The 17,692-nt window shown below is 49.0% G+C and overlaps 1 protein-coding gene across 8 annotated transcripts in view; it reads left to right on the top strand.

The window, feature by feature from the left end:
- The window catches only part of Ehbp1 (Eps15 homology domain containing protein-binding protein 1), a 533,072-nt gene that overhangs the window by 383,375 nt on the left and 132,005 nt on the right, over positions 1-17,692 (top strand). For all 8 annotated transcript variants that reach the window (XM_071671877.1, XM_071671876.1, XM_071671880.1 and 5 more), the window contains one exon: positions 10,202-10,275. In XM_071671877.1, the coding sequence (XP_071527978.1) occupies positions 10,202-10,275 (74 nt within the window). The remainder of the gene's footprint in view (positions 1-10,201; positions 10,276-17,692) is intronic.

The following is a 17,692-nucleotide window of genomic DNA, read 5'->3' as shown; positions in this document are numbered from 1 at the left end:
AACAACCCCATCCATAAACAAATTAAACAACCATGGAGACATCACACACCCCTGTCGCAAACCTACATTCACTGAGAACCAATCACTTTCCTCTCTTCCTACACGTACACATGCCTTACATCCTCGATAAAAACTTTTCACTGCTTCTAACAACTTTCCTCCCACACCATATATTCTTAATACCTTCCACAGAGCATATATATATGTATATATATATATATATATATATGTATATATATATATACAGACATATGTATATATATATATATATATATATATATATATATATATATATATATATATATATATATATATATATATATATACACGAAGCAACACATGTATATACACACGTACTGATATATTCTTATCTTCACGTATCCTAAAGTCAAGTTACACTGTGAGTGTTGCTCGTGTTTAACCCTCCCCCCTCCTCCTCTCCCTCTCCTCATAAGTGTTGCGGGCTCTGTCCATTGTGTTGGTGCCCAGGGGACCATCTCCCCAAGTATTGCGGGCTTGTGTTGCAGACGACACCTCCTCACCCGGCGCTTCACCAGATGAAACCGTCACAGAGATGGGTCGCAATTGTTTACTTAAAGTCTTAATAATCGCCTTTCTTTACGATACGACTTACCGTTCCATTCCGCCTGTTTCCTACCGATACTTCATGCTGTTCCATTCCAGTGTTTCTCTCCGGTACAAGTTAATGTTTCATCCCGGCGTTTCTTACCAGTGCAACGTCATATTCTGTTCCGACGGGTTCGCTTCCGTCCATTCCCACGTTTCGTACCAGTACAACTTATTGATGCATTCCCATGTTTCGTAGTGGTGCAGCTTGCTGTTCCATTCCACCGTTTCTTCTGTTCACTGATGGCCGTGACGTCATTATTAGAGGTAAAACAAACTTGTGATAGTGTTTCATTGTGCGTTTCATCGTTCATTTGTGCATGACGTTCGATATTTCCATACGCCGACGTCATTCGTTGATTGTGTGTCAGTTCCAGAAGTTATCCTTCCCCCTTGAAGAACACGATTGTTCTTCAGTAATCATTGACGATTGTGGTTCTTCTTGCGTTCAGTGTGTCTTGTGTTGTATGTGTCATATATATATATATATATATATATATATATATATATATATATATATATATATATATATATATATATATATATATATATATCTTCACTACTGACCTGTATAGTGTCTGGTTCGTTGATAGTGAAGATGCTGCTACAAGGGTGTAGGGTTGGGGTGGTAGGAACTAAGGGGGTTAGTAGGTATTATAGTGAACTGAAAGTAATGGACAGTAGGGGAATTAATGGATTACCTAGAACTAATGGTTAAGGAGGCACTGATGAGATCTTAAGACCAGAGAGACTAGTTTGGAAATAATGGGTTTGTGAGAAATATTCTTGGAGCCTCAGAGGGTAATGGGGGTCAGTATTGGACAATGGATCCAGTTGGAAACTAATGGGGTACCAGGGACGGGATGGCGTTGCATGGACTTGGGGACCTACACGTAGCACTACGTGTGTACGTAGACAAGCCGAGGTTGACGAGCTGGCATGGCAAGACGTGCGGACCCGTCACGCCGACGATGAGGTCCGTCACGCCGACGATGAAGGACGTTCACGCCGACGATGAGGTCCGTCACGCCGACGATGAAGGACCGTCACGCCGACGATGAAGACCGTCACGCCGACGATGAAGTCCCGCCACGCCGACGATGAAGACCGTCACGCCGACGATGAAGTCCGTCACGCCGACGATGAAGTCCCGTCACGCCGACGATGAAGACCGTCACGCCGACGATGAAGTCCGTCTCGCCGACGATGAGGTCCGTCACGCCGGCGATGAAGACCGTCACGCCGACGATGAAGACCGTCACGCCGACGATGAAGTCCCGTCACGCCGACGATGAGGTCCCGTCACGCCGACGATGAAGACCGTCACGCCGACGATGAAGTCCGTCTCGCCGACCATGAGGTCCGTCACGCCGACGATGAAGTCCGTCACGCCGACGATGAAGTCCCGTCACGCCGACGATGAAGTCCGTCTCGCCGACCAAGAGGTCCGTCACGCCGACGATGAAGACCGTCACGCCGACGATGAAGTCCGTCTCGCCGACCATGAGGTCCGTCACGCCGACGATGAAGCCCCGTCACGCCGACGATGAAGTCCGTCACGCCGACGATGACGTCCCGTCACGCCGACGATGAAGACCGTCACGCCGACGATGAAGTCCCGTCACGCCGACGATGAGGTCCGTCACGCCGACGATGAAGACCGTCACGCCGACGATGAAGTCCCGTCACGCCGACGATGAGGTCCCGTCACGCCGACGATGAAGTCCGTCACGCCGACGGTGAAGACCGTCACGCCGACGATGAAGAGCGGTCGTCCCTCGGGCGCGTCCGTCCGTCCTCCTCCCTCCCGTCGGCTCCCCACGTCTCGTGACCCGGCGATGGGACTGGCCAGCGAAGGTTCTCGTTTCACACCCGTGTCACTCACCTTCCTCACTCACTCACTCACCTCAAGGTTAAAGGTCACCTGCTTGGCTAAGGGGTTAATGGTCACGGTCACCATTTTGCGTGTCGGCCACGTAAGTGTGACGATCCGGTGGGATCGCGAAGTTTAAGATTTGCAAAGAGAGAGAATATTTGCAAAAAAGAGAGAAAGAAAGATTTATATGCCCACCGCCAGGGGGTAGGCGCTGTCCTTCCAAACTTTTTCCCGCGCTTATCTGCGAGTTTCTGATGCATCCCTCCATCGCGAACAGCCTTAGAGGAACCCCGGTGATCCGATGCTCCGTTTCTGCTTCCCTTTTTTTTTCCTATTCCTTTGTTCTGTACCCGTTCACCTTCACCGTCATAGCCGGTGTATAACACCTCTGCGCCGATGGTCATCCCCAGCGAACGGCCGCTGCTCCGAACTCTCACGGCAAACGTCAACACGTCTGAGGATTTTTCTTAAGTGTTTTTTTGGGGGAAAATTTGGATCCCTGGCGTCTTCATGTGGTCGGCGTTAACGTTCGTATTTCATTTTGATGAGGACCACGTCTTGTGTGTCTCAGTGCAACATTATATACAGGGGCATGAGGAAGATGCGTTGTGCCACCCTTGAAGTACGTACGGGAAAAGAAAGTTACAGTGGGGCCCATGATTACCAGCGCTCCTCATTGGTGGCAATTATGATTACCAGCGCTCTTCATTGGTGGCATCCATGATTGCCAGCGCTCCTCATTGGTGGCATCCATGATTGCCAGCGCTCCTCATTGGTGGCACCCATCATGGCTGGGGACCCAGTGATAGTACCCATCGGTGGGTGATGGTGGGTGAGGGTCTGAAAAACTTAAAGTGCAGGTCTGATACATGATGAGGGGCTCCCTCCGTCCTGGGGTAGGGGGGTCGAGTAGCCCTCTCAACCAGCCAGCCCCCAGCCAGCTAGCTAGCAAGTCAGCCACACAGCCATCTAGCCACCAAACTACCCAGCGCCCAGCTAGCAAGCCATCCCCCCAGCCATCCAGCTAGCCACATAGGTAACCAGCCAATCAGCTACCTGACCAACCAACCCGCCAGCCAGCCAGCCATCGAACTAGTCTCCCCGCCATCTAGCCAGCCATGTATATAACCGGTGGGCTAACCAACCAACTAGCCATCTAGCCAGCCAGCCAGCTATCTAACCCGTCAGCCAACCATCTAGCCAGCCAGCAGTATAACCAACCAACTAGCCATCTAGCCAGCCAGCCAGCTATCTAACCAGTCAGCCAACCATCTAGCCAGCCAGCAGTCTACCTAACTAGTCAGCCAACCATCTAGCCATCTAGCCAGCCAGCCAGCCATCTAACCCGTCAGCCAACTATCTAGCCAGCCAGCAGTATAACCAACTAGCCATCTAGCCAGCTAGCCATATCACCAACCAGCCCGCCAGCCAGGCATCTAGCCACTTGCCTCCCCGGAGCGGATGAACTCGTTGGCTGCGGCCCCGGGTAAATATATGCCGTGACATGATTTATCAATTAGGGGAGGCCGGGATAAGGGTGGATAAGGAGGAATATGCTAATTAGTACACGCGTAATCCTTCCTCCCGTCTCTCCACGCCCGTCCAGCGCCGCCGCCACCACGCCAGCAGCGCCAGCCCTCCGCTCCCCCACAAGGACACGCTGACGACCCCAGTGTTTGCACTCCGCTGTCATGTTTGCGTTGTGCTGTGTTAGTTGTTAGTGACATGAGAGGAGGAAGGGGACGCTGGGGGGTTTATAGTGATGTGAGAGAGTGGGGGAGAGGACACTGGGTGGTTGATAGTGATGTGAGAGAGTGGGGGAGAGGACACTGGGTGGTTGATAGTGATGTGAGAGAGTGGGGGAGAGGACACTGGGTGGTTGATAGTGATGTGAGAGAGTGGGGGAGAGGACACTGGGTGGTTGATAGTGATGTGAGAGAGTGGGGGAAGGGGACAGTGGGTGGTTGATAGTGATGTGAGAGAGTGGGGGAGAGGACACTGGGTGGTTGATAGTGATGTGAGAGAGTGGGGGAGAGGACACTGGGTGGTTGATAGTGATGTGAGTGAGTGGGGGAGAGGACACTGGGTGGTTGATAGTGATGTGAAAGAGGGGGTAGGGGAGTGACTGTGTGCTTGATAGTGACATGAGAGAGAGAGAGGGAGAGACTGTGTGCTTGATAGTGACATGAGAGAGAGAGAGGGAGGAGGGTACGGGACACTGGACTGTTGATTACAGAGGTTGATTGTGATGCGAGGACGACGATAGGGGGGGGGGGGTTGATAGTGACATGAGCGTAGGTGAGGGAGGGTTGGAGGTGGTGAAGACACCGGACGGATGATGGGTGAGCTGGGTCGTCCGGGGTTCACGGTGACATGGGGGTGAACAAGAGGTTTGATAAACCCACCTCCGCGTCTCACTCCTCCAGTCCACCATCACCATTCAAGGCAAGACGCGTCTTGAGGGAGGGAGGGCAGCAGCGGCGGCTCCTCCTCACCGGTCGGCCGGCCTTGCCTTCACCTCACCTCCCCTACCTTAACCATCCTCGTAGCTCATATCTGTGAAGATCAGCTTCTCCACATTTGGCGAGAAACAACAACATACACACCTCGGGTTGTGGAATGGGACAAGTTGTTGTGTTGTGTTAACGCCTCGGGAGACCTCAGATGATTGGATGAGGTAGGGGGGGTCTTTTGGAGACGTGAGGGGTTGTAGTACAGCTGGATGTTGTTTTTCCCTCCCTCCCTCCGAGTTGTATACCATTGTCTTGCCGATGCCCCATTTCGAACGCTCTCCGTCGTATGTGATACAATTCATTTAATAACCCGTGTGCCGTCGTATGGCCAGCAGGTTGTGAATGGTCGGCACACGTGGGGGCCAGTTGTAAAGGTTGTAGCGTACGAGGTGGCGGGATTTGTAAAATGTTTATATAGTACACGTGTTTGGGGGGGGGGGGGGGTAGGGAGAGTCGCCTGATGCCATGAATATTGTATACTGGTCATAAAATATTTATAATATCCCCTTCCTAGATTTAAAAGTTATATTTTTACAGTTTACACGAAGTATTTTAGCTCAGTACTTTATATATATATATATATATATATATATATATATATATATATATATATATATATATATATATATATGTGTGTATATATATATATTGCATTCGATTTCCTGGCTTATGTAGTATCTTATGATACTTATATAAAAAATGGGCTGTTTTTCCTTGATCCTTAGGTAAATCTGCTTTTAAGCCCTCCAGCCCCCGATAACCTGGCTTTTGCCTACACCATTGTTGGACGAATCAAAGGCCAGGCCAGGCCAGCGTTTCCAAGGCTTCACACCGTCGTGCTCAAGGGGTCGGTCCGTCGTGCTCGAGGGGTCGTAGCGACGTGCTCAGGGGTCGTCAGGTCGTGCTCAGGGGTCGTCAGGTCGTCCTCAGGGGTCGTCAAGTCGTGCTCAGGGGTCGTCAGGTCGTGCTCAAAAAGGGGGCTGAATGTAATCCATGAAATTTACTCTGTATCTCTTGTAAGGAGACGAAAACCCCCGACTCTCCTCCTGTCTGCACTGGGTGATGTTGGTTCCTTGTGTGTGTGTGTGGGTCAACTGCTGAAGAACGACGAGTCATTAGTATGGGAGACTCTAAGTCGACCCTCTTCCCTGGGAGGGTTGTAGTTATGACCTGGGAGGGACTGGATCTCTCTCTCTCTCTCTCTCTCTCTCTCTCTCTCTCTCTCTCTCTCTCTCTCTCTCTCTCTCTCTCTCTCTCCCCTGTGCCCAATTCACTTTATGGAATCATATGTATGTACGTATTCACATTCCCGCGCCACCTCTGGACCAGAGAGAGAGAGAGAGAGAGAGAGAGAGAGAGAGAGAGAGAGAGAGAGAGAGAGAGAGAGAGACTCATTTGTGCTGTGGTCAGATGCTGTTTATTTATTCCTTCCAAAATAACAGATGTGGCAGGAGGAGGAGGAGGAGAGGGAGGGGAGGGGTAGTGGTGGTTCCCTCCGAGCTTTATGGTCGAAAGTTGTTAATGGGAGAGGTGGGGAGTAGCGACCAAATGGTATATTTGTGTGTGTGTGTGTGTGTGTGTGTGTATTGTTGTCTTGTCCAGGGATTATGGAAGGCACTCGCCACTACTCCCCGGGGACTTTTCATTAGGCCAAACATTAGTTAAAAACAGTTTTCGTGTTTCTTTGCATATCAGTCGTGGTCTTAGCCTAATACACGCAGGTCCGGCGCGCCGCCCGGCCTGGAATGGACTGGACTGGCTTGCGGTATGGAGTGGGCATTTGGCTATCTTTTTCTCTCCCTCCATGATGGGCGGACTCTTGCTGCTGCTGCTGCTGCTGCTGTTGTCTTGCAGCCAAAAAAGGAAAGGTTCCACAGCTCGGCTCTGAAGCAGGGCGTTTGGAGGTTTGGGAGGAGGAAGAGGAGGAGGAGGAGGAGGAGGGAATGTGGATGGTTGGTTGGGAGGGAATGGGGGTCTCCAGTTCGAGAAGGAGGAATGGTGGAGTTCTTAGAGATGGTTTTAAAACAGGGGGAGATGTGTGGCTTTGAAGCAAGGTGGCTGTTGCGGGTTTCAAACAGAAAACTTTTCTCATTTGAAGTGGAAGTAGATGGTTTAAGTTTCCAGTTGAGGAAAAGGGGAATCATTGTAGCTCGATTCCAGACGGCTTCCAAAGATAAGCAGCAGCAGTGAAGCTCATTGCCTTGATGTTCTCAGTCATGGAAGAGCACTTGGTGAAGGTGAGCAGCTGGATGGTTTCCAGATGGGAAATAAGCAGTGAATGCGTGCAGCTGGAAGGTTTCCAGATAGGCACAAGAAACCTTGAATCTAAGGAGCTGGAAGGTTTCCAGACAGATACAAGAAGCCTTGAATGCAAGGAGCTGGAAGACTTCCAGATAGGTACAAGAAGCCTCTGAATCTAAGAAGCTGGAACGTTTCCAGACAAGTCTGGAGGCTTTTGAGCCACCAAACATTTCCCAGGACTATGAAAGTTAGGATGAGAAAAGTATCTCGAGCCTCCGGAATGTGAGTCGAGTCCCTCCTGGAAATTGGATGTGGGTGGTGTCGTGCGTGACGACAGCAGCTGATGATGGTCCTCTGGACCAAATTACCCAACACGTAACATCAGACATGATTGCGTCATCACAGTTGCCATGTCAGTCCCTGTTCCAGGAGCTCGTAACGAGGGGGGGCAATTTTCTTTTTTTTTTTCCCTTTAGTCTCAAAAGCTCAAGTCTTTGACACACCTTAGTGGTCCTTATGACTCCTCTAACCCTTCACTAGACACCTTCTGACCTTGCTTTAGACCTCTTGACACCCCCCGGGACCTTTGTCTCGTTGACCCTAACCTTGAACCCCCAACTCTGACCCTTGAACCCCCAACTCTGACCCTGGGGTGCCGCACACCCGTCCCACGGATTCTCCAGGTCTTCTGGCAGGTCCTCTGGTTTCTGATTACCTGTTATGATATATTTCTGGTTTGGATTATTGCCTTCCTGATCATAATTCGACTGTTGCAAATTGATAACAGTAAATTGTTGAGGTGGAGGTATTTGTAACGAAGAGGTAGCGCCTGGTGGGCAGTCGTTTCAACGACAAGTATACAGTGACTGTAGCCGTTGGACATTACTTGGCATCAGACATTAGAAACATGATACAGGAAATTATGGCTACGCTCCACGTATTGATGATTACAGGAGACGGTGCCTCTTGAAATTTCAGGTACGACCACGCGAAATAGAAAAGAAAAATATATCCGCGAGGCTTTTTCTTCAATAATCAAAGTTGGGTATTAAGTATAGGATTACATGTATATATATTTTTTTTCGGTTGAGGTAGTGGATGTAAATTCTCAGAAATTTTGGAAAACGGGAAACATTGGCTCGCATAATGTTGACGTGGTAACACGAGCGTTCTGTCCACCGTTGAGATGGCGACGTCTCAGTGGGTCGTCGAGTTGCGCGTCTGGTCGTGCGGTGGAAGTCGTCTGATGGTGAAGGATGAGGCGCTGATGAACAGATTGTGTTCCAGGGGAGGGAGAGAGAGGAGATCCCGTTGAGTGTAAAGGGTGTTGCATGGTTCATGGTCGCGAGTTTGCACCTAACCTAACTACCACCAGTTTCACCTCACGTTGAGGGCAGCCGTCTCGTTCCATCAGGTCGTCCGGGAGTCGTACGTACTGTACGATGGGTCATTTTTTTTTTAGCAAGACAGTGTTATGATGATGGACCAGTCTCTCTCTCTCTCTCTCTCTCTCTCTCTCTCTCTCTCTCTCTCTCTCTCTCTCTCTCTCTCTCTCTCTCCGTCGTGTGATGCCTCGGTTTACGTATTTTTTTTCCTCTCCACTTCACTTATTTTTCCTCCCTCCACTTCACGTATTTTTTCCTCCCTCCACTTTACGTATTTTTTTTCTCCCGTATGTGAGTCATGATTCGTGCTAGTGTGTGTGAGTGTGTGTGTGTGTGTGTCTGTGTGTCTGTGTGTCTGTGTCGTTTATGTGACCATAGAGACGAGATTTGCCAGATACCCCCCCCTCTTTTTTTTTTTACCCTTAAATTCCTAGGACTTTAACCCACCCCTGAAAAAGAAAACGCATAGAAAAGTGCGACACATTTCTCTCTTTCTCTCGTGCCAGGGTTGATAGATGGTCATAGCCCGGACCCCTGGAAATAAAGAAAATAGAGAAAGACGGAAATGTATGGGTAGATAATTCTATTCACCTCCTTGTAAAGTCTATCTGGCGTGACATCCCCCTGGCCTGCTCACATCGGGAAGGCGCGCTCCTGAAGTTAATCCAGGCCGACGCCCCGACTCCCACCACACACACACACACACACACACACACACACACACACACACACACACACACACACACTCACACACAAAAAAAGACCCTCCCCAAATCTTGATATATCGTCCGGAGGGTCGGAGGCGTATATGGCCAGCTTTGGGAACCAACCAACCTGTGGCTGGCCGGGCGGGCGGCCGCTGGTCGCCCCACACCGCCGTCTTACACGCCACCAGCCCAGCATCCTTGTGTGATCCTGTGGCGTGTGTGTGTGTGTGTGTGTGTGATATAGGTTCACGAATCGTGCACTTGAAGGAGGGGTTGACTGATTGAAGGAAGGGTTGACTGATTGAATGGAGGGTTGACTTAATTGGAAAGGGGGTGGGGTTGACTGATGGAAAGGGGTGGGGGGGGGGGGGGGAATTGATTGAATTACTGTATCAGGTACAGAATGAGTGTCGTAGTTCTGAATTCCTCAGCGCCTCTCAGCGCCCAAGGAGCTGTACAGACTCGCAGCATCCACCAGGAGCTGGGAGGAAGTCCTCTTAAGTCGTCTCAGCGCCTGGGGTGGCTGAGACAAGACTTGAGAACGTTACCTGGAAGCTGGGGAATCAAACCTCTTTACACAAGACGCAGTCGCTTCATGGAATATATTCAGAATGTTTTTATCCTTTTTCTCGTGTACGCCTTCATCTGGATGTTCCAACTATGGATGTGAATCCCTTTTGTAACTTATACCATTTGAAAAATGCCATATCGACGTTTATAAAGGACTCGTGGTTCGTGCTATGTACACTGTGTGTGTGTGTGTGTGTGTAGATTGTAACTCTATAACGAAGATGTTCGTTCTCGTGTCCTTGACCGCTCGTTAACCATCTGTTCTGTATTTTCTTCTTGCAGGGAGAAGGAGGAGAACCTGGAGCGGCGGTTTGAGCTGTTGAACCGCGAGCTGCGGGCGATCCTGGCCATCGAAGGTGAGTATAGTTGAGGAGTTTGGTCTTTCTGTTGCTCGGTGTGTGAGGTGACATGCCCTCCTGTGCCACGGGCGTGCCAGCCAGGCACTGTGGAGGAAGGCTACATCCATCGAGGCAGCCGGCTTGGCCATCCAGCTATCCTGAGAGCGCCTCGCACCCCTCCCTCACATGGCATGTGTAAGCTTCCTCCACACGGGCACACGGTCATAAATGGGATGGCTTGATGCGCCCATGACTTTGTAGGGACGAGGGTGAGAGGAAGGAAGAGATGTTTTGTATTATTGCAGGAGGGCAGCTGTTGTTGTTGCCTCCCTCCAACAACCATAGCATAACCAACAGTTTATATGTATATATATGCTTCAGTCGTGGACAGACGTCCTCATGGAAGCCAGGCCATAGACGAAGAAGGTTTGCATAATGATGAGAGATGAGAATAGTCGAAGACATTCAAAATGGGGAATGAATGGATGAGAAAAAAAAATAAATTGAAAGACACAGGATGAATGAAAAAGATAAGATTTGTGTAATTGACAGGTAATTAAGACGAAGCCGGTAGCTTATTCAGAAAGACAGAGTGAGAGATTAACGTATCTAAAATACCAAACATGGAGGGTGGGAGATGTTTCTGGGTATCATTTCATCATTCCAAAATCAGAGGACAGTGCATATATCCACAGGGAAATGAAACACAAGTTCCCAGGTGCACTTTCGTGTAATGATCACATCATCAGGGGAGATACAAGAATGAGAATGGAAGACCTACATAGAACAGTCAGTTGACATACAAGGAAGAGACGTAGCTAAGACGCCATTGGTAAACAAGCGTTACCGGATGGTGGTGTTCGGGTCTGACATCAGGCGTGTCGTAAAATTTTTATTATGTGGACAGGAAAGGGAACTGTTTACAAATTTTACCTACAACAAAGCTGTCCAGTTTGTATAGACCTTCACTAATAGTGATGTTACACTTCTTTGTGTATCTAATAATAGGAAATTCAATGATAATTCACATGGTAAAGGAATTACAGTTAATATTGAATTAGCGTTGTACTGACGTACAGCAGCAGTCACTCGGGAATTTATCGTGCTTCATTTTCCTGTGGATATATATATATATATATATATATATATATGTATGTATATATATATATATATATATATATATATATATATATATATATATATATATATATATATATATATATATATTTTCTTTTCTTTCAAACTATTCGTCATTTCCCGCATTAGCGAGGTAGCGTTAAGAACAGAGGACTGGGCCTTTGAGGGAATATCCTCACTTGGCCCCCTTCTCTGTTCCTTCTTTTGGAAAATTAAAAAAAAAAAAATATTATGGCGCTCCTGCAGCTTCAAGGCAGCCTTGATTTAAGGAGGGAGTGAGGCGTGTGGTGTAGACCCTCCCTGGCTAGCCACCCTCGCTCACCCTGGTTACTGAGGTGCTGCCTGGCCTCATCGCCCGCGGTGGCACACCGCCAACACCACCCTCCTCCTCCCTTGGCTACCTCGCCCTCAACACCTACGGCCATCATCACCCTTGCTAGCGCACCTGCAGCACCCTGGCCTTGTCGTGGCAGCTTCACTAGTCGTGGTAACGCAAACCCACCCCCTTCCCTTCCCTTACGCCCTCAACACACTCGTTCACGCACTCAGCACCACCCTCCGCTACCTCCCCTTCCCTTACGCCCTCAACACACTCGTTCACGCACTCAGCACCACCCTCCGCTACCTCCCCTTCCCTTACGCCCTCAACACACTCGTTCACGCACTCGGCACCACCCACCCGCCCTCCACCTCTCGCTGTTGGTGTGGTGTATGGCTTCATCTCCCTCCCACTCACGCGCCCCTCAACGCTCACGTCCTCGCCACTCTTGACGCACACCTGCTTGAGGCTAAGTGCCTCGGTCGTCGCTGCCGGGGCCATTCGCCTTTTAGGTGGACGGGTTTTGCATTAATTCAGGCCAGGCCACTATTTCCTTTTCGCGGTTTTGACCTTATTTAGGGAAATTTGTGTGTGTGTGTGTGTGTGTGTGTGTGTGTGTGTGTGTGTGTGTGTGTCTAATGACGTGTTTGGACGGCACTCGGAGGGAGTTCTACGCTCGTGGGAACCCCCTATCTCTTGAGCTTCCTCCATCATACAACACAGATTTCCTGTTCTGTATAACCTCACCATTCGCAGTCTCGCGTCACCCAGAACCTTCATCCACTGCTGTCAAAATGTTCTTTGCATCTTGTCGAACTCACGTTTCTGGCTTGATGTCATGCCGTGGCCTCCAGAGTGTTCCATATTTATTTTTTTTCTTTTCTCCTGAAAGGTGTTCACCGTTAACTCCAAGGTTGTGATCAAGTCGCATCTTACTCCTCTCTCTTCCATGGTGGAAGGTTGTGATCCAGTCGCATCTCACTCCTCTCTCTTCCATGGTGGACACGTTTATAGCCAGTGACCTCTCTCACTGTAACTCGCTTCACTCTGGCTCTTCCTTTTTGTTTGCCCCTCCCTCAGAGTGTCTCCATTAGCTCTGTCTGGTTAGGTTTGGTGACCAGGTGGAAGAGTGGCTCTCTGGTTGTGGCCACAGATGCGACACGGGAAGTGCCCGCTGTATAGTTCCTCAGCCGTGCGCAAGAAGGCGATTGCAGATTATTTGCCAGCGTCTCAGTGTTCTCCCGTATACTTCCTCAGAGGGATTTCCGGCGATAGGTCAGGCTCAGTCCAAGTTCCTTTCACACACACACACACACACACACACACACACACACACACACACACACACACACACACACATCGCAGCAATTTTGTTTTCTTACCAGATGGCGGTCTTATGCAAGTCATCTTCGACTGTGTCCCATCGGTGCAGTGGGTTGTTCCTTTGCGGAATGTGTGTGTGTGTGTGTGTGTGTGTCATCATCTGTTTCTAACCTCCAGTATTTACTGTACGAGGAGGGAGTTTTACACCCGTGGGTGGGACCCGCCCACCCCCATCTCTTAAACCTTTCCTCCTATCAAACATTTTAAACTTCTGTGTACTGTCAGGCTTATATATATATATATATATATATATATATATATATATATATATATATATATATATATATATATATATATATATACATACTCTTCCTTCATTCAGTTCGTTCCATTCATCCACTGCCGCTCGTACACTATACAATGTACTATATATTTTTTTTACAAGTTTCCTCCTCAGTTTCTTGTTGTTCTCCCATTCCTGGTAGAATATTTTTTGATGTTTACGTCATCAGGCTCGTTCAAAAAACGCGAGAGATGTGTGTGTGTGTGTGTGTGTGTCCACGCTGTCACCGTGGGCGCGTCATTTATTTGTGTCGTCCCGCACTTTCGTGCGTCCGTGTGTGAGCGCGCGCGCGCGCCTGTGCACGTACGGCTCTTCACGAACTAATCGGATTACGGCCGGGTCGCCCTAATGCCGGGAAAACACACCAGAGTTTCTGACTCCAGCCTAGTTCCCGCACCCGCCACCGCCGCCCCGCCGCTGACGTCCTCACTGACGTCCTCCTCCTCCTCCTGGCTGATGTCGTGCCATCACTGATGACTTCGCCGCCGCTCACCCCTGTGCCATCACCGCTGCTGCCTTTCTCCGCCCGCCGCCCGCCGCTGCCGTTCCCATTGCCTGCTGATACCGTCCCTTTGCCGCCACTGCCACAATCCCCTCCCCCTCCTTCTCCTGCCGCCGCATCTCTCATTGTTGTCATCACTAATGCCCGTTCCATCTATCTCGCCGCCCCCCCCTCACACACACATCCACCTCCGTCTTTGTCGTTACCACCGCTGGACGCTCCGTAACTGCTTTCCCCCCCCTCCTCCCACCATCATATTTGTCGCAGCCACCGACGTCCCCATCATCTCCGTCGCGGCCACCGACGTCCCCATCATCTCCGTCGCAGTCACCGACGTCCCCATCATCTCCGTCGCGGTCACCGACGTCCCCATCATCTCCGTCGCAGTCACCGACGTCCCCATCATCTCCGTCGCAGTCACCGACGTCCCCATCATCTCCGTCGCAGTCACCGACGTCCCCATCATCTCCGTCGCGGCCACCGACGTCCCCATCATCTCCGTCGCAGTCACCGACGTCCCCATCGTCTCCATCGCGGCCACCGACGTCCCCATCATCTCCGTCGCAGTCACCGACGTCCCCATCATCTCCGTCGCAGTCACCGACGTCCCCATCATCTGCATCGCAGCCACCGACGTCCCCATCATCTCCGTCGCAGTCACCGACCTCCCCATCATCTCTGGCGCAGCCACTGACGTCCCCATAATCTCCGTATCGCAGCCATCGACGCCTTCCCCCACTCTCTCCTCCCTGCAGAATGGAATGGTTCCTCGCCTGCTCTGGGTCAGCCAGATCTAGAACTTCTCTTTCATGGACTTTTGTCACAATTCCCGGTTACCTCCGGAGTGATTTTTGAAAGGACAAGGCTCCATCTGTGACCTCACCGCCGTAGTCCCTTACAGTGTACGTCCTTGCCTGCCTGGCAGCGTTGACGTCAGGATGAATAATAAAGGGCAATAACGACTAACAAAGAGTAATAAAGCTAACGCGTGTGCCTTGCAATCTCACTCGAAGGGAATGGGGTGGTTGGGATGAGCTGGATGCTGTGGGCGCATGGGGTTGATGGGGTCAGCTTGAGGTTGTGGTGTGTGTGTGTGTGTGTGTGTGTGTACTTCTCACTCATGTCCTGCTATGTTTTATTTACGATTGTCGTAGGACCTCATGCCCAAGGCTGCGCTACTTCCTGCAGCAGTAGCAGGGGAAAAAAACGTAGGTTCCTTTGTGGTTGGGGAATTCAGTGACGAGACTGAACTCTCAAGTGATATACAGCCTCGCCGTAGGTGACTCTTCACTCCCGTTATAACCTCTTGCAGGGGGAGCCCGGTAACACCCACCCTGCTACATAACATCCTGTGTGTATTTACTACACATGTGCTATTGTACGATGATGATGATGATGGTGTGTGTGTGTGTGTGTGTGTGTGTGTGTGTGTGTGTGTGTGTGTAAGGCTTCCCCACCACGCCCGCCGCACTGCCTTGTCTGAGCCTGACCTGTGATGGTGGTTAGGTTACACACACACTCACACACACACACACACACACACACACACACACACACACACACACACACACACACACACTTGAATATGTATGTGTCGAGGAGCGAGACATTTGATATATGTGGGACGATGTGTTGAGAGGAGATTCTGAGCAAAAGCCTTTCTTAGGCTGTAGTGTAAGTAAAAACTTCACTTTTTTCCACAGAAGGAAAAAAAAAAAGAAAGAAAGAGAGATAATTAGCATATGCTTCTTATATAATGAGTCCTTAAGTATAGAGTTACGGTTTTTAACATATGACAGTGGACGAAAGGAAGTATATTCATAGTAGACGAAGGATATGAATACTTGCTTCTTAGATATGATGTTCAGCACATGGTGGCCACACGGGAGTGTACGTCGGGACAGAATTGCACAGAAGGTGGTTGTGCAGGAAAGTGAAACGCTTGGGCGAGGCGGGAGTAGTGAGTTTGGAGGGAGTGTTGATGTCCTGAGGGTGAGGGATTGGTAGGGAGTGTTGATGTCCTGAGGGTGAGGGAGGTGAGGGATTGGTAGGGAGTGTTGACGCCTTCATGGTTCATGAATTGGTAATAGGGAGTGTTGATGTCCTCGTTTAGATGGATTAGTAGGGAGTTTTGACGTCTGTAGGATTAGGGATTAGCAGCGAATGTTGATGTCTGTAGGATGAGGGATTGGGAGGGAGTGTGGAGGAGAGTTCTGACGTCTAATGTGAGAAGACAACAGGTAGAAGAGATGCAGGTGCTGCAAAGACCCAGCTGTGGCGTGGTACACGTCGCTGGAAAGGTGAGGTCTGGAATCAAGGGGGACGACGAGGGAGGTGGCTGGAAGGGAAAGTGACTTTTGAGGCGACTGGAAACAGGACCCACGTGGAACCAGGTACTTTAGCTATGATCTTTAAGGCGTTACTAAGGTACGATGCAAGGCCGTCGTGTTCAAGGGTCGTACCGTCGTGTTCAAGGGTCGTACCTTCATGTTCAAGGGTCGTACCTTCGTGTCCAAGGGTCGTACTCTCGTGTTCACGGGTCGCACGCTCGTGTTCAAGGGTCATACCCTCGTGGTCGCGCTGTCGTGTTCAAGGGTCGTACCGACATGTTCTTCAAGGGTCGCACTCATGTGTTCGAGGGTCGTACCGTCTTGCTCAAGGGTCGTAAGCTCGTGGTCAAGGTCGTACCCTCGTGCTCAAGGGTCGTACCCTCGTCTTCAAGGGTCGAACCCTCGTGCTCAAGGGTCGCACCCTCGTGTTCAAGGGTCGTACTCTCGTGCTCAAGGGTCGTACGTGGTGAAGAGTTTAGAAACGACTTGACGACCCCAAATTTTTTTTAAGACACATATATCCCTTCAACCATCGTCATAACAGGAATACATCGTATACGTTTGAGTCCATAACATACTCCTATATTCCACTAACACTAAAAGGCACTGGATTCTCAGAGGCGATCGTTTGTGTAGGGGGATATAGACGCAAAAATCTCCACCCGTAAAGAGGACGACGTAGAATGGAAATCCTATATTCTGAAGTGATTTTAGAACCATCGTATCCTCCTAAAGTAGCTTAAATGAGACTCACTTATTCTAAAGAATATGAGAATCTCATATTCGAAGTTGACTTGGATGATTTATTCTGAGTGAGAATCGCTTATTTGTAAATAAATGATCAGATCCCATATTCTAAATAAATGATGCACTCCCATATTATATAGATAAATGATAAACTCTCATAGTATAAGTAGATGAAGACCGTTCATTCTAAGTAAGAATCGTGTATTAATGATAAACTCACATAGTATAAGTAGATGAAGACCGTTCATTCTAAGTAAGAATCATGTATTAATGATAAACTCTCATAGTATAAGTAGATGAAGACCGTTCATTCTAAGTAAGAATCGTGTATTAATGATAAACTCTCATAGTATAAGTAGATGAAGACCGTTCATTCTAAGTAAGAATCGTGTATTAATGATAAACTCACATAGTATAAGTAGATGAAGACCGTTCATTCTAAGTAAGAATCATGTATTAATGATAAACTCTCATAGTATAAGTAGATGAAGACCGTTCATTCTAAGTAAGAATCGTGTATTAATGATAAACTCACATAGTATAAGTAGATGAAGACCGTTCATTCTAAGTAAGAATCGTGTATTAATGATAAACTCACATAGTATAAGTAGATGAAGACCGTTCATTCTAAGTAAGAATCGTGTATTAATGATAAACTCTCATAGTATAAGTAGATGAAGACCGTTCATTCTAAGTAAGAATCGTGTATTAATGATAAACTCTCATAGTATAAG

Source organism: Panulirus ornatus, chromosome 17 (genome assembly GCF_036320965.1).
Source record: "Panulirus ornatus isolate Po-2019 chromosome 17, ASM3632096v1, whole genome shotgun sequence".
NCBI lineage: Eukaryota > Metazoa > Arthropoda > Malacostraca > Decapoda > Palinuridae > Panulirus > Panulirus ornatus.
The sequence above is the reverse complement of the archived record's forward strand: the minus strand, read 5'-3'. Positions and strand labels throughout refer to the sequence as shown.